Genomic DNA, 18,537 nt, shown 5'->3' with positions numbered 1-18,537 from the left:
TTTTTTTTTTTTTTTTTTTTTGGTGGTGGTGCTGGGGATTGAACCCAGGGCCTTGTGCATATGAGGCAAGCACTCTACCAAATGAGCTATATCTGCAGCCCCAATAACATTTCTTCATCTACAAATTTTCTGATATAGCTAGGAAATGCTAAGAAATAATGTACAGAAATTGTGTTTGAGGAAAATATACATCAAAAAGTAAAAAATACAAAATTCATGTAAAAAGTCCTGTGCCCCTAACCAAATATGTGTATATACATATACATGTAGGTATGCATGTATGTAGGAATAAAAGGATAAAAACCTGTCACATACCACCAGTACAAAAATCCCAAGAATGAAAACTAATTTTTCATTAGCCCATTAACTACCATTATTTTAAAACTATATTAAAATTAAGTCAACTGGCAGGACTTGGGTTGTGGCTAAGTGGTAGAGTGCTTGTCTGGCATGTGTGAATCACTGGGTTCAATTCTCAGCACTGCATATACAAAATAAAATAAAGGCCCATCAACAAGTAAAAAAAAAAATTTAATTAAGTCTACTGGCATGTTAGTAATATGCTTCAATTTGCCTTTGGATTCAAATAATTTAAAACAAAGGGAGAAAAGCCATATTATCTAATTTGACTTTAAAGACACTACCTATTAAATTCACCTATTATTGCCTTGCGATAGTCAAGCCAAGGTGACTCCATTCTGTTTAGTAACTCCATTCTGTAAAACAGCCATGCCACATAGAAAGGTCATGACTGGAGCAAGTTGTTCTTTTCCTTTTGCTATAGAAACCCTTAAGAACACTGAACTACCTAATGGGGCATTGTTTCTGTAACTAGGGTAACGGGGCTGTGTTTCTGGAACTGGGGTGACTGGGCTAATTGTGATTGGCTAAGCGCCCCTCCTTCTGACTGCACTCTCTGGCTTCTGTAACCTGGCTGGCTTGCATTGGCTGGACCCCCAAACGTCCTGTCCCGTTTGTGGTTTTCAGGCTTATAAGGGGCGCCCTTGCAATTGTTTGGGGTTGATCAGGGGAATAGCTGTATGTTCTGGTCTGTTGCCACCGGTGTGCTTCAATATGGGCTTGATTAAATTATACGTGAGTAGTCTGGAAGTCAGTTTATGAAACCCCAGGATGTTGCTTTAACTATACAGCCTAAACAAAACTTGCAGAAGTATGTCACCACAAACCATTTTCGTGAGCCACTGGAGCCTTCTTTTTCCCCTACCACCCCAGGGTTGACTACAGGCCTTCTACAGTCATCCCAATTTGCTGCAGTTTTCCAAAGCAGAAGAGCTGTGTATGGTGAATTTCACACAGGAGCTGGCCAGGACTAGAGATCAGCCCCCCAGCTCTCCAGGAACAAAGTTTTATAGCACAAAAAGTTGCAAAGTGGGGTGTCTTGAGAACTTACAGGTAACAGGATTTTGATAAGCATAACACAAAGGCAGATAGCAGGTTAATGATCTACACAGCATGCTATTTCAAGATAGGGAGTAAATTCAGATTCCAACATCAGAATTTATGAGGTGCTGCTGAGGTTTCAGAGAGGGTTGTTATCTGGTCAGGGGGAGCCAGGATTTATGAAGCGCCACTAAGGTTTTAGGGAGGGTTGTTATCTAGTCAGGGAAAGCCAGGCATGTGTGAGTTCAAGGTATGGGCAGGAATTCCAAACAAGCCTAGAAATCGTAGTAATTTATATTAAAACAGAAATTAACTTTTCAGGACTTTGTGACAAGATGGCTACCAATCTTAAAATGTAATTAGGTTGGGTTCATCACTATTTCCTATAATACGGCTTTTACTACTTCTGTCCGTTCAGTTTTGGAGGGGTAGGCCTCAGTGCATCCTGTAAAAATATCCACCATAACTAATAAATACTAGAATCCACCGCTCTTAGGCATGTGGGTAAAATTAAGTTGCTGGTTCTCCCCAGGAAATTGTTCTTTTGTAATCCTGGATGCTTTTTGGTAGAGTTAAGTGGGTTAATTCTCTGGCATGTCTCACAGGCTTTGACTATTATTTGATGGATTTTCCTTGGTATATTTTTTTCCCTCAAATATCTCTTGAGTTAGCTGGGCAGTGTTTTTCTCCAAATGGAAAGATTGATGTAGGGTGTGTAAAATTTTCAATTGAGAATTAGTGGGAAGTTTATTATCTCCCATCTGAATCCACCCAGAAAGTAAGAGAATGTCTCCCCTATATAAGGCCTGATGTGACTCTTCTTGGCTGTATGGAAGTCTTACCTACGGGGGAGACCCTGTCCATAGTAAGGTTGTCAGTTGGCATAGAGTTCCCTTAGAAGTATCTTTGGCCTGTTGATCTGCTTGTCTATTGTTCTGATGCCCTTGGTGTTAGGTCGGTGGTGGCGACTTAGTGGCTACTTGGAACAAAGCAGCCCGCGCTGGAAAAGAACATCAATCAGATGCCAGCGGAAATGCCTGTCAATCAGCCAGATCTCCTGACTAACACCTGTCAATCAGCAGGACCCCCTGGCCAATCCTGGAGTTCAGCCAACTCCCCTGACCAACTCCAAGGGGGCAAGGGACCCTAGAAACACCTTTTCCTGTCCCAAGCCCTTCCCTTCCTGCTGTAAGCCCCATAAATGTCCAGTCCGGTTGAGCTTCCACGCGGTTTCTCCTCAGACCCTTCCCCTGTCCCCTCTGTGGGTCTGATCGAATTCCGCCCGGGAGTGATATCTCAATAAAGCCTGTTCAGCGGCCCTTTTAAATCTGCCTCCTTTGGTCGCTGCCTGCCCCGCCTGATCTGACACTTGGCAGTGCATTACTGCTACTTCTTTAGGTGAACAAACAGCCTCTAACAGTTTTAAGATAGGTTCAAAGTTTTATGTGGATGTTCCCCCAGTTGTTTGGAATCCTCTTTCCAAATTGTTGCATGTGCAAGCAGCATTAGGTAGGTGTATTATAAACATTAACTCTGTTGTTTCCCTAGTTTATGTGCTTTCCTTAGGGCTATCAATTCTGCAAGCTGTGCACTTGTGCCTAGGGGTAAAGATTGTGCCTCTAAAGTATCATGTAATGTCACCATGTCACCATGGTGTATTCAAGCCTTGTGTTCTGCTTGTTCAATAAAGGAACTCCCATGTGTAAACAAGGTGCTGTCGGGATAGACAGGGGAAGGCTATGAAGGTCTCCTCAGGCTGAGTAGTTTACAGCTAGGACTTGTAGGGTAATGCCAGATTCGTGGGACCACAATAGACCTCCAGAAGCTGAATCCGATGAAATCACACAAGAGTCTTTATTACAAGCTGGAGCCTGGACTCACAACTGTTCCCGACGCAGTGGTCCCACGGAGTGAGTCCCGGTCCTTTGTTCAGTGAGATTTTATAGGTTTTGGGGGGGTACTCTATGCGTCACAACATCACACAGCAAATCATTCCATACTGTGGGAAAACCAAGCAACAACTCTTAACATTGATTAGCACATTCAATGGTAGGAACAAGTTGGGTAGGGGTGATTGGTTAGTACAAGAGGGGGATTCGTTTGAACTGATTGATTTAGGCCACGAGGGGTGTACGGGCTAAACTACATGGTTTTCCAACATGTTATCAACCACCACAAACTACTTGGGGGTCATCTAACATTCCAGGTATTTTCCCTGTCTCATGCTCATGGACCCGTGTCTCATGGGTCCTCACCTAGCCGAACTGAGTCAGGGACACCTGGCACCGCAGACCTCTCCTGTTATTTACAGACAACTCAGCAGGGTGGGAATGTGCTTAGGAGTGCTCTGTGGGTTTTTCCAAGGACATGGGTCACGCCCCCTTCCTTTAGAAGCTGCTGTTATTTTTAAAAATGGAGTCACATCAGTTTCTCATTCCCCCCTTTGTCTGGAAACTTGGGTGGTTCCCTTAGTTGGGGGTCTATATGGGCAGGCCCTACATCTTGGTAGGATTCTCCTTCTGGGTCTAGGACTTGATAATGGGTACGCAGAACCATCATCTGAACTGTGTTTACTCTGTCCTTGATGAAAGCCACTAGCTTGTTCACAAGTGGTCCTACTAAGGTTGACACTAGGGTAATTTTAGAGTATACAGTAAACCTCAGGGGACAGTCTTCAACTTTCCAGACTCACTCAAAATTGGCCTCCTGACTCAATTTACCTATCTACACTGTATCTATTTCTGGCTTCATTCCTCCTCTAATTTTAGGAACTCCTTATTGCTGTAAGGAGAAGGCGTGATGGCTTGTTCTGGCTGCTTCAGAGCTGATATGGGGCATCGAACATGAGGGGGCTCTATGACGTGGGAGACGATGTGGGGGCATGAGTTCCCTTTTAGAAGTCACTTCGGTTTGAAATCTGGCTGGGGAAGAACAGGTTGTAAAGTCATCTGGGGATGGGTGCTTCTATAAGAGAAATAAAAACCATGAGTACTGAATAAATGTTGCAGCAGCTAGAACATGTCACTGTATAGAAGTTCCCTCACCAAGCTTTAACATCCCCAGATATCAGGCATGTAAACATAACATTTAACTTTTAGTGTTACAGATGTCCTTCCCTATAAGATACAGTTTAATAATTTAATGTCATCTTGCAAAATCCTTTTACTAGTATGATCTCTGTGTCTAATAGAGAAACCTTTAATTTTGTTAATTAATCATACTAGCAAACACCAAGCCTCCCTGTGTAGGTTAGGAATATCTGTAGGCCTTAAACTAAAAACTACTCTGGCAGTTCCTCTTGATAGTTTATTTTGATATTATTAGGCATTCCTGCATAAGAATCTCTTCTGCAGCCTCCAGTCTTACTTATTCTTGGGGGCTAGCACAAGGTGTATACCTTAAGTTACATTTAAAATTATTATTATTTAAAATGCCCAGGAATAACTGTTTTGGTTTTAAGTGTTTTTGCTAAGTGTTTAAGATGAAGCAGTCAAACTGACTTTTGTTTCTATCTATTGTTAACAGTCAGCTGAGTTTCCATGGGAATTCTGGGGGAACTTTGGAGCAGATTCTCAGTTCTGCTAGTGCCATTTGCGCTAAGATGGGTCCAGGTCTTGCTTGACCATGTGGCTTCCCTTGGAAGCATCAGGGATGTCTCCCTTCTCCGATGACTCTCCTATTCATAGCAAATGCACTGATTGGCTTTCTGTTCTCCAGTGGTCTCATTAATCTCCCTGATCGGGAGGTTATGTGGCCCAGAGTTGTAAAGCTCTTTAGAAGAATCCCTGTTCCCTGGATTCAGACTGACTCAGAGGGCAAGAGCCAAATATTGGTTTTCTTGGCGCTTTTAATTTAACTTTAATTTTAAATCTTAATCTTAAACATCCAGCAAATAAATTTCAACAGAGTACTGGGCTTTAATGTCTATCTCTCTATCTTGTAGGTGATAACTTATTATCTTAAATTAACCCAGGTTGTGTGTTCTTAAAGCAGTACCTCTGCAAAACATTAACAGGCAATCCATCTTTAAACCGTTTATACAAAAACTACAGAACAAAATTAACATGAGTAAAAACGTATTTAGTTCATGTAATAGCTACCTTGAACTTTGGCAGAGTTATACATCATATCCCCTGTTTGAGATCCTAGTAATCTTGACAAAAACCAACTTTTGGACACAACCTTAAATGTACTGAAATCTGGCCTACTTCTTTCATAGTCATTCTCACATGTAGTGAGATGGGACACAGAGCCTTATCTCAGGTAAGGCGGGGCTCTTCATAAATCTTAAGTGCTGTAGTTCTGAAGCTGATCTTTGTTTTTTAAACATCATTTTACAAAATTTACATAAATTGTTGCTCAAGTTCACATGAATATTAGCTAACACAATATGATATCACATCTAAAACATGAATTAAAGAAAGGCTGAAAGCTTTTAACCTTTTGTAGAAAAGTAGCAAAGTACTTTTATGCTTTACAATATTAACCTTTACACAGATAGGCCCTCATTAGCTTAAAAATACATTTAAATTGTACCCCAGTGAATAAAGTAACATAAAACTTACATATCTTATTGATAACAGGTCCAGTTACAGAACATCAAATGATATAAATAAATCTCCAAATGTTTTTTCTTTTAAGTCTAAAATTACCATGCAACTTTAGAACACTGGATTGATATCATGCTCTTTTAAAGCTTCTACCTTACAGACTTGTATACCTGGAAGATATGAACACATTAATAGCACCACAATTTCATTGGTGTTTTTATAATAACCAAGTTTAGTTTTTAAAGAAATAACATGGTACAATTCTCTAAAATAACAGTCCTTGTTTAACCAGCTGTTTAATTCCTTTAAGATTACTTGCTCTAGAAACAAGAAACAAAACTTAATAAAACACAATGTTATGGGTAAACTAATGTTTTAAGAAATCTTTGTCCTTTTAACATATGACTGATTGTAAAAACAAACTTACACAGACCTTCTTTATCACTTACTTAAACTCTCTTATTTACTTCATCACATAAAAACTTTATTTATCCAGGAACACTTTTTATCTCTTCTATTAAATATGATTTCCATACCTAGAACCTTCTAATTTCCCCTTTCCATCTGTTAACCTCCTTTTCTATTCACATTTTTAAAAAATCCTTGTAAATTTCTGAATTTAGGCAGATTGTTTCATTTTAATAAAAAGAAATACTTGATTTTACTTATAGTACTCTTAATTGAAACAGTTGAAATTTTTGGGCCTTTGTATAAAGAAATCTTCTATAAACCCTTGTATATAGAATCACATCTGTTTACCATTTCATGAAAACATGATGTCTGAGTGTCAGTGGTGACAAAACAACTTTAAACCTTTTTTTCTTCATTTACCAACTTACGAAAACATCAATAATGTTACTCAATGCAATTCAGAGTTAAGAGTACTCAATGATATATTTAACATTTTGCATTTTAACCTTGTAAATCAATCAGATAGCTAACAAAAGTACTCATAAATAAGCAATCCCATGTCAAATTTACTTTACTTATTTTATCAAAACATCAGACAAGTGTATTGAACAGTGTTAACCATTTCTTTCTTGTTTAAGAAAAGTCCTAGAACGAAAGCATATCAAACATTTCATAGACATCAACATTTTATTAGTTTTTTTAGCATCTAGAAAAACTTGTAAGCTTAATTTTAAAGACATCTTTATTTTTATCATTTTTATCTGTTTGCCCAATTTAAATTGAACCATTTAAATCATGTGAATCAAAGATATTTGGATCCATTTTTTTTTTTTAATTTCATGAGGCTCCTCATATATCTGCCAATTTTCATATCATGTGCATGATATATGGACATACGCACATATAGACATACAACACATAACACAAGTGTGCAAACATAACACAATAGTAAAGGCCTTGTAGCTTTTCACAGGTGAAATCTCCATTACAATGTTTAAAAACTCCACAGTTGATAAAAAATAGAACTGATCAGAAAAACATTGACCTAGGTCTGAAGGATCAAAATCATGAGCTCAAAAAATACAGAATCTAAGAAAAAGCAAGAGTCCTAGAAAAAATGACCGGCCAGTAAATAGTAAATACCATACAATTTACTTTTTGGTTTAGTCTAGTTTGAGTTCAGGTAAAAGACATCTTTACTCTTTTTTTCTTTGGGCCTCAGATCAGTCTCCTACTGAGCTTGCAGGCTTCTTCTATTTGCATTTCAACTTAAGTCCTGGCTGAGGTCTGGAAGGAGCAGGGAAAATTGCAATTCTGAGCAGAAACCTCATGCCTAAGGCATTTTAACCATAAGTCATAATTTTCAGGTTTGGATGTTGAAAATTATGATGCAAATTTAAGATACAATTCACAAAATTTTATATCTTACATCTTGTTTTGCCAAAGGAAAATTTTTTCCTACACTAGAAAAACTTGCTTACAAACAACTGAAAATAGGATCTTACTTGATAATATAAAAGCTACCATCAGAAGAAATCCCTTCAGGATCATTAAGCCACTTCCTTTGCTCTGAAGTTCCTATAGTAGTATTAAGTTCCAAAAGAGAAACACACACTACCATCTATATCCAAAATTAAGCTTTAAAAATTCCCAAGACTGTTGCTATTCAATGTCATTTCAATAAGCCAGACCAACCCCCAATCCAACACTTTCTTTCCCCAAGCCCTACACACTGAGGGGAACAGATACCACACCATGATTTACTATCCTTGCCCAAATTAATAATGCATTGGTACACCCAGTGAAATCTTCCCAGGCTACTCAATTCAAAAATTGGTGAAAAAATAAAACTAAATGATTGGGAGTTACTTGCCAAACTTGGAAGTAGAGTTCTTTAGTTTTCCATCCTAAGTATTTAAATTCTCTGGCATGAATTATCTGAAATAATAAACTAAACAATTACCTAAACCCAACTTTCAACTGCAAGATTGTGCAATGCTTCAAAAACCCATTCAGATACCAGATTGTTACAATAAAACATCATCTTTAAGACACACATTCAGCCAATATCATCCCCAAGAAACAATCTATAATAACCTTTAAAACAGACCAGATAAGAGAAAAATCTCCCCAAGTTTCCAACTCCCATTTAATTATGACTCCTACACCAGTGACACCATAGATGCCCTATGAGTGGACCAGATGTTCTCACAGAGGGGAAACCAGAAGTGTAAAATCAAGTCTCGATGTGGCAATTTTACTGCATTCAGTGTCCCCCCCCCTTTTTTTTCTTTAAGTAGACATAGGTGAAGTAATCCTTACAGTGCTGGGAAGGAAGGAGGGAGTTCCTGAAGCAAAAGGGCTCTAGCAGCTGCTGGGAGTCCCTCAGTCCCTCCTTTTACTTACAGGATTAACTCCTCTAGTTTGGTCTGACCCCAGGCACCAGGAACGCTCCATATCTCCTAACTTTTCAGTAGTCAGCTCTCAAAAAGTTCATCTTACATCCTCAGCATGCAGTTGTTTAGGGTGGTAGGTTTCCCCAAGAAAGCGGAGTGGGGGCTCCTCTGGAGTCCCCCCTGAGGTGTCAAAATTTGTAACTAAAAGTTCGGTTCCTGTCCTTGAAGCCAATTAATGCCAATTTAATAATGAGGACAGGGTTTTGAGAAAAAGAAAAAGGGAGATATCAAAGTTCTTAGATCCCCAGCAGGCATTTTCCTCTGCAGTAGGTGCACTCAAGTCAGCCTAGTAGGGGAAGACAAGAAAACATTGCTTCCCTAATCCCATTTAACAAAGGGGAGTAAAGCTTATCAGAGTTCTTTAAAACACAGCTCAAAGGGGTTCAGGAGGTGAAAATAGAAAAGCTGGCAGTTCTATTTTGGTCCCTTTCAGAGAAGCAGGAGAAGCATACTAGGGACATTTTCAGGCTAAAATTTAGCTAAAGTTACCTCCACTAAGGCAGATCATAACTTGGTACGCTGCATATGTCCAAAGTAAAACAATGCCATCACACTTAACAGAGGCACAGACAAAAAACCAAAACATAGATTCCCTCAGATGAACAGATTGGGGGAGTATCTCCCCCCAGATTGGGGTCTGGGATGTCTCCCAGGAGCCCCAGCTGGTGACCCTATGTCAAGGCCAGTTGCCAGCCCCAGAATTCAGATTACAGAATACAGATTCTAGAACAGATTCAGAACAAAGCAGACAACAGACACACGAATAACAAAAAGACTCACTGGTGTTAGACTCTCCGGTTCGGTTCGGGGGTCTGGGGTCTGAGGGATCCTGGACAAGCCTCAGATGTAATGCCAGATTCGTGGGACCCCAATAGACCTCCAGAAGCCGAATCCGATGCAATCACACTAGAGTCTTTTATTACAAGGGAGTGAGTCCTGGTCCTTTGTTCAGTGAGATTTTATAGGTTTTGGGGGTACTCTATGCATTACAACATCACACAGAAAATCATTCCATACCACGGGAAAATCAAACAACAACTCTTAACATTGATTAGCACATTCAATGGCATGAACAAGTTGGGTAGGATGATTGGTTAGTACGAGAGAGGGATTCATTTGAACCCACTGGTTTAGGCCACAAGAGGTGTATGTGCTAAACTACATGGTTTTTCTAACATGTTATCAACCACCATAAACTACTTGGGGGTCATCTGGCATTCCAGGTATTTTCCCTGTCTCATGTTGATTGGACATTGCTAGGGGAGTTGCTATGAGTCCTCACCTAGCCTGAGTCAGGGACACCTGGCGCTGCAGACCTCTCCTGTTATTTACAGACAAACAATTCAGCAGGGTGGGAATGTTCTTAGGAGTGCTCTGTGGGTTTTTCCAAGGACACAGGTCACGCCCCCTTCCTTAGGGACAGGCCTTGAGGTAGAAGCTGCTGTTATTTATTTATTTATTTCTTAAAATGGATTCACATCAGTTTCTCAGTAGAACTCAGGTTCAGGAATTTCTTCTTGTGTTTCTGGGAGGAACTTGGTTTGATTTCAATTAGAGCAAGTCCTTATTTGAGTTACAGGTCCTTCCAGAAGTAAAGCCTGGCATTTCTTTTTCTTTCTTTCTTTTTTTTTATTTTTTAAAGAGAGAGAGAGAGAGAGAATTTTAAAATTTATTTTTCAGTTTTCGGCAGACACAACATCTTTGTTTGTATGTGGTGCTGAGGATCGAACCTGGGCCACACGCATGCCAGGCAAGCGCACCACCACTTGAGCCACATCCCTACCCCCAAGCCTGGCATTTCAGGAAGCAACTGAGAGCCATAATCCCTCTTTTGTATTTAAAATCCCTGAGAGATCATAAGAGGCATAGACATAGGCTATGTCACTGGCTGTTCAGCTGTCCATTCTTTTGTGTGACCACTCCCAGGACTATCTTCCTCTATCAATGACAACCAGGTTAAATTTTTGCTCCATAGGTAAGCTGAGGGCAGGGCCTTTAAGTAAGGCCTCTTTTAATGCCAAAAAGGCATTAAAAAGTATGTTCTGGTCTTGGTCTCAAATCAGGACAGTTGATCCAGGATGCAGTTTCTTTAAGGAGGTTGTAAAGAGGCTTAGCTAATTACCCGATACCAAGGAATCCAAAGCCTTCAGTAGCCAGTTATTTCTTTTCATTTTTTTTTTTTAAGAGAGAGAGAGAATTTTTTTTTTTCAATATTTATTTTTTAGTTCTCGGCAGACACATCTTTGTTGGTATGTGGTGCTGAGGATCGAACCCGGGCCGCACGCATGCCAGGTGAGCGCGCTACCACTTGAGCCACATCCCCAGCCCCAAGCCAGTTATTTCTAAGAAGACTCTACATTGCCTTCCTGTCTGGGGGTGGAGAATATGGCCCTATGGGGGTTCTCCTCTCCTTTTCTAGGTTGAAGATTCAATGAGACATCTGTAATCCTAAGTATTGAACTTGATGTTGTCACTACTGAGCTTTCCTTTTTGAGACCTTAAAACCTCTACCAGCTACAAAGTTTAGGAGTTCTGTAGTGGCCTTTTGAAATTCCTCCTGAGTGGTGGCACACAGGATGTTTCATCTACATATTGGAGAACCACCAAGATGACCTTTTCTCAATTCTTGGCTAGGGTTTGTCCAAATAAGTGAGGACTACCTTTAAATCCCCAAGACAACACTGTCCAGGCTAAAGGAGATCCACTGTCTTTTTCCTTGTAGGCAAAACAACACTGTGATTCAGAGTCTGGGGGTATATACAAAATGGCATCCTTTAAATCTAATACAGTAAACCAAGCAGTAGCAGCTGGGATCTCAGATAACAGAGTATATGGGTTAGGATCTACAGGGTAGAGAATGACTGCTTCATTAATCATTCTAAGGTCTTAGACTAGGCACCATTCCCTGTTTGACTTCTAAACTCCTAAGATGGGTGTAGTTCATGGGCTATTGCTGGATACTAGAAGTCCCTGCCCTTTGAGGTTCTAAAGGATCTCCAATAAGCCCTTCTTGCCTCTGGGTGCAGGAGTATTGTGTCTGATGAAGAAAGAGGGATCCTTTAAGACTATTTTAACTGGGACTGCACTTTTTGCCCATCCAATTTTGCCTTCGGTGATCCATACTTCAGGGTTTATTTTGCATTCTGATACAGGTAAACACGGTGATCCTAAACTCATCATGATGGAAGCCTGGAGCTTTGAAAATAAATCCCTCGCCAATGAAAGGGTAGGGCACTCAGGGACTATCAGGAATGCATGAGAAAACATCATATCATCCCACTCAACTTATTGGGAGAATAAATTTTCTGGTAAAAGGCTGTCCAGACATCCCTTGCACCATTATAGTATTAGAGGAAAAAGATCTAGGGTAATAGGTGAGTACAGAAAAGTGCCAGTATCCAAGAGGAAACTGACCTCTTCACTCTCTATGCAGAACCATATCCAGGGCTCATGCATGGTGATGAGTTATGGCAGCCATTAGAATCCACTCTAAGCCTCATCAGGCCTGTGTGGAGGAATCCGGCCTCAAGAACCCACACCTTGGAGGACATCTGCAGATACTTATTCCTCCAATGATTGCCTTGACATTGCGGATGGGCTCCATAGATGGCCATTTGGCCTGTGGGCATTTCTTTTAAAAATGGAAACAAATCCCTTTTGTGGCTGAAGATTCATTCTGTTCTTCTCCCCTCTTATCTGGGAAGCTCTTAGGGCCATGACCAGTGCCGCAACCTTTTTCATGTATCAGGCTCCCTTTCCTTCTTTTCCTCCTGATCTTTGTTAGAAAACATGGAAGCTGCAATTTGGAGGATATCATCTGAGGATTGATGAGGGCCTTATGCCAATTTTTGTAATTTTCACCGAATGGGGCTGGCAATGATAAATTTAAATTTTTTTAAAAAATTTTTTTAGTTAAAGATGGACACAACCTTTATTTTTATGCGGTGAAGACTGAACCCAGTGCCTCACACATACTAGGCACACACTCCACAACTGAGTCACAACCCCAGCCCTAAATTTATCTTTTAATGGTAGGTGGCCCTCTGTAGATTCAAGATCCACAGTGGTGTGTTTTCCTCTTTGCCTCTCTTGAGTTCCTCCATAAAAATATTGGAACTTTTGTTAAGGCTTTGTACAATCTCAGATACCTTGGAATAAGTAATAGGTTATTTTTTCGTTTTCCTGAGGGTTTTAAGGATTAATGTCTACAAATATCTAATTTTCCAGGCATTCTGTTCATCATTTGGATGTCATTAAACTATTATTTTCATAGAAACAAACTGATAAGAAGAACAAGTATTCAGATGTGAATACTTTTCCCTCTGCTTCCATCCTTTCCTCATCTTCCCAGTTGATGGTTGTCACCAGTGCTCTCTTCCTGGGATTTGAAGTATTCTGCTCATCATTGTGAAACTCTCTTGACTCAACCACCCCACCACTGACTGATCCAACCAAATAAATTTCCATTAAAAATCCAAAGCATAATAAATATATTTGTATCAAAAAAAGTCAGTGACTCCACATTTAACATACGAGGGTCTCTCAAAGTAAATGCCCTGTTTAAAATGGTCTTACACAGTGCACACTGGAGCACACCTGTAATCCCAGCAGTTTGGGAGATTGGAGCAGGGTGATCTTGAGTTCAAAGCCAGCCTCAGCAACACAGCAAGGCTCTAAGCAATTTTTTTAAAGTAATGTCTTATTCTGATACTTTTAATACTATCTTATAACTGAGAACTTAAAAACATTTATTTTGAAAGTCAATAGTCACTGATTCCTTCTCTCCCTGATTTCTGCAAAACAGTTCTAATTCATCTTCAAGCAAATAGATGCCTTTTGCTTAATGAGATCAGGTAAATTGGAATGTGAGATAAAGCAGCATATACATGTATTTCAGAAAAAAAAGGTACTTTATTGCTGGTCTTTGTTTTCTTTCATTTTAAAACTCTTTCCTGGACCTAGTAAAATGTCTCTTGAGAAGCTGGGCTGAGTAGCACAAGACTAAAATCCCAGTTTCCTGGGAGGCTGAGGCAGGAGTTTGTGAATTAGACATTAGCCTTGGCTATTTAGATCCTTTATCAATATAAAATAAATGGAGCTGGGGATAAAGCTTAGTAGTACAGCAATTACTTAAAAAGTGTGAGACTCTGGGTTCAAAGACAGGAACTGCAAAAAAAGGGAAAAAATCTCATTGAGTCCTGAACTTGTCTGTAGGACTGACACAGAAATCTGATTTTCCCGGACTTGAGCTCTAAGAAATGTTCTACAGATGATAGCTGTAATTAATTCAATATATAAGTCAAACTTGAATTTATAATTAAAGACAACTGGTATCCAAGTGAAAAAGAACTTCTTCTTGGGAGTTGATCTGTATTATAAAAAAAATGTACTATATTAAAAATTATCAATGTTTCAAATTTAAAAGTTTAAAAGAAGCTAATATATGTTAATCTGTAATTTATTTGAAACATTTAGGAAAATCTAAAAAAGTGTGAACAGAAATCTAGTTTAAAGAAAATATACATGAGCTGGGGATGTGGCTCAAGCGGTAGCGCGCTCGCCTGGCATGCGTGCGGCCCGGGTTCGATCCTCAGCACCACATACAAACAAAGATGTTGTGTCCGCCGAAAACTAAAAAATAAATATTAAAAATTCTTTCTCTCTCTCTCCCTCCCTCTCTCACTCTATCTTTAAAAAAAAAAAAAAAAAGAAAATATACATCTATTGCTATATCATAGGCATGTACAAATATATATGTAAATAAATTTCACCATTATGATTAATTATGATACAGTAATAATATGGAAAGTACACACCAAACTGTGACAAATATAAAATCCATGTAAAAATCTCATTTTTCCTCTAAAAAAATACATGTATACATACATATACAGATGTGTATATATATGTGTGTGTGTGTGTGTGTGTATATATATATATATATAAAATGTATGCATAATCCATTATGTGAGGTCAGTAGAAAATTGACAACAAATAAAAACTCATTTTTTCACTGCCCCTTTACCACAATTATTTAAAAACTACAAACAAATGAAGGCTAATGGCATATCAGATAAAGTTCTGGAAACCCCAAGAGAAGGTATAAACACCTGGAATCTATTTAGCTCTGCAAGAGTTTTACTCCCACGTGCAGAAGGCGCACAGCAATCAGGCATGCAAAGCAAGGGTCTGCTCAGCCTTGTAATACACATCAATTTGCTTTGGATCCAACATGCTTCAAAATGTTAGAAGTCTTACTACCTGGTTTTATTAAAAATATATTACCTAGAGCTGGGGTTGTGGCTCAGCAGTAAAGTGCTCACCTAGCACATGCAAGGCAGTGAGTTCAATCCCCAGCACCACATAAAAATAAATAAATAAAATAAAGGATACACACACACACACACAACTTATTAAACTCTCATAGTACAGCCTAAAGAAAACTCCCAGAACTGTCTCGCCTCAATCTTTATTTCCAATAATTCACATTAGAAACATAGTGCAGAGATATAATTTAAGAATGAATTACTGGTGAACAATATAAGTTTTGGAACATTTCTTCCAGGTAGTACATTTTCTGGAAACTTCTAATCAAATTATTTTGTACCAAGCTCTTCATATTAATTGCATGAATAAAATTCTGCTACATGAGGAATTTTCTTTTTTCTTTTTTTTTAAGAGAGAGAGAGAGAGAGAGAGAGAGAGAGGGGGAATTTTTTAAATATTTATTTTTAAGTTTTCGGTGGACACAACATCTTTTTTTGTATGTGGTGCTGAGGATCGAACCCGGGCCACACGCATGCCAGGTGAGCGTGCTGGCTTGAGCCACATCCCCAGCCCATACATGAGGAATTTTCATAGGCCTCTGAAACTGTTATATTTGACACCTCTCATCTAAGAAGTTTTCACATTACAAGTTCTTGATCCACTGTGATTTCTTACGTGTGAACCAAATGGAGATCATTTCACAGGTCTTCTATTGCAAGTTCTACTGAATACTGTGCTCATTTATATGGGTTCACTGAACCAAGATGACAAGTGTCCCCACATCCTTTGTAATAATATAAGTTATTACTATTGCATTCTCATGTTTGTGAACAACTTCATGTGATAATAAAGAATTCCCAATTTTCTGTATTCAGGGTTACTCTCCAGTGCGCTCTTCCATGTACTTGAAAGAATATGAGAATAAAGGCTTTCCCACATTGCTGACATCATTAAGGTTCCCCCTCACTGTGAATTGTTTCATGGTATCAAAGGGAACTGTAAGTAGTAAAGGCTTTCTCACATGGCTTACACTCATGGAGTTTCTCTCAAGTATGAGTTCCTTGATGTTTGAGAAGGTAACTGGATGGAGTGAAGGGTTCGCTGCATTCTTTATACACACACACACACACACACACTCTCAGGATTTTTCTTCACTATGAATTCTTTCAGGTATTTTAAGGGTGAAGGAATCACTGGAGGCTTCCCACACTGCTCACATGCAAGTTTCATATCACTGTGAATTCTTCTGTTGTCTGAGAAAATTGGGGTCACCACAGGCTTTGCCACATTGCTTTCATACACAGGGTTTTTCTCCAGTGTTCATTATTTCATTTTTTCTAACCAAATAGGAATGAATGAAAGCTTTCCCAGATTGCTTACATGTATGGGGTTTCTCTTTACTGTGAATACGTTCATGTGTTTTGGTGTGGCTAGAAGAACTAAAGGCTTTTCCACATTTCTTACATGCATAGAGTTTGTTTCTACTGTGAATCTGTTCATGAATTTGAAGGGAATTGAGAAAACAAAAGGCTTTCCCACATTGTTTGCATTCATAAAGTTTCTCTCCACTGTGAATTCGTTTGTGGATTTTAATGTAATAGGAAGAATTAAAGGCTTTACCACATTGTTTACATATACAGGATTTCTCTCCACTGCGAATTCGTTCATGTTTTCTAATACAGCTGGAAGAACTAAAGGCTTTTCCACATTGCTTACACACATAGGGTTTCTGTCCACTGTGAATTTGTTCATGAATTTGAAGGGAATTGGGAAAACAAAAGGCTTTCCCACATTGTTTACATTTATAAGGTTTCTCTCCACTGTGAATTTGTTCATGTTTTTTAATGTAATAGGAAGAACTAAAGCCCTTTCCACATTGCTTACATACAAAGGGTTTCTCTCCATTGTGTTATTTCTTTCTTTCTTTTTTTTTTTTTTAAATATTTATTTATTTATTTTTCGGTGGACACAACATCTTTGTTTGTATGTGGTGCTGAGGATCGAACCCGGGCCACACGCATGCCAGGCGAGCGAGCTACCACTTGAGCCACATCCCCAGCCCCTCCATTGTGTTATTTCATGTATTTGAAGGGATCTGGAGAAATGAAAAGCTTTCCCACATTGTTTACATACATAATTTTTCTCTTCACTGTGAATTTGTTCATGTGTTTTCACGTGGCTAAAAGAACTAAAACCTTTTCCACATTGCTTACATATGTAGAGTTTCTTTCCACTGTGGATTTGTTCATGAAGAGAACTGAGAAATGTAAAGGATTTCCCACATTGTTTGCATTCATAAGGTTTCTCTCCATTGTGAATTCGTTCATGGATTTTAATGTAGCTGGAAGAACTGAAGGCTTTTCCACAGTGCTTACACACATGGGGTTTCTCTGCTGTGTGAGTTCTTTCATGCTTCTGGAAACGCTGGGGATCATACAAGGCTTTCCCATCTCCTTATATTCATATAATTTGTAGATGGACACAATACCTTTATTTATTTATTTTATGTGGTCTGAGGATTGAACTCAGTGCCTCATACAAATAAGGCAAGTGCATGCTGCCAGTTGTAGCCACAATTCCAGCCCACCTCTTGAGTTTTGACTGACAGCAGGATGACATAAGACTTTCAAGTCCCCACTTCCATGACAACTCTAAGTCACTTTGGCCCATGCTGACTGGTTCTAATTGGACAGGTTCTTACAGATTTTATGGGTAGAGAAAATTATCCCGATTTTCTCAGAGTTGCAGGACCTGATTGATGTGAGGGTCACAAAAGTCACCCCCTTCAGGGTAACTTGTGTTCCTCTTATGAGCATTTCCCCTGCAGATAACAGGTACTTCCTTGAGGAAAGTAACACATCCTGTCAACTTAAGCCAGACTTGGCTGCAGGTAAATTGCTTTCTAAAAGTGAAAGCATGTGGGGGGTCTGCACAGTGGGCCCATTTTATAAAATGATTCCCTTATCTCATGGTCCCACCGCTCACATCTCTCTGCCCCTGACATTTCTAATCCTGTTTGTTCCTCTCTATAAGGAAAACCCACTTTTCTATCTCTTGAATGCGTGCAGACCTTACAGTTGAGGATTTCCTCCTCCTGCTCTACTCCTTTTAAATCAAGTCATGTCCCACCTCAATCAGCATTTGGCTTTAGAACAATACCTACAAACAGCCCAAGGACGACAATAATTTCAGAGAGGACAAGACCTTTCCCCTTCTCCTCCACATGTACCTGTGGATCTCCCCTCCGATCCGCGTGGCGCTGCGGGGAAACACCTGTGTGTGTGGACATCACTTCAAGAAACTTGGCACGACGGGGACAGAGCGTGGGCTTGAGAACCGGCTTCCCCAGTTTTGCAGACTTCGGAGTAACCAGGGGACCCCGAGGAGCAGGGGGGCTGGGACGCGCACACCTCCCTCCCAGGCCCCGCCTCACCCGCGGCGGGAGTCTCCCC

General features: G+C 39.6%; 2 protein-coding genes across 2 annotated transcripts in view; both read right to left on the bottom strand.

The window, feature by feature from the left end:
• Window positions 1-18,537, bottom strand: part of LOC107145313 (zinc finger protein 709-like) — a 56,755-nt gene that overhangs the window by 37,856 nt on the left and 362 nt on the right. The window lies entirely within an intron of this gene.
• Window positions 15,562-18,374, bottom strand: LOC125613799 (putative zinc finger protein 833). Its single transcript, XM_048795331.1, is given in 2 exon segments — window positions 15,562-16,982; window positions 18,249-18,374. Coding segments are annotated over 2 exon segments (792 nt in total). The 3' UTR covers window positions 15,562-16,316.

The sequence above is a fragment of the Marmota marmota genome, unplaced genomic scaffold (genome assembly GCF_001458135.2).
Source record: "Marmota marmota marmota unplaced genomic scaffold, marMar, whole genome shotgun sequence".
NCBI lineage: Eukaryota > Metazoa > Chordata > Mammalia > Rodentia > Sciuridae > Marmota > Marmota marmota.
Note: the sequence above shows the minus strand (reverse complement) of the source record. Positions and strands in the feature narration are given on the sequence as shown.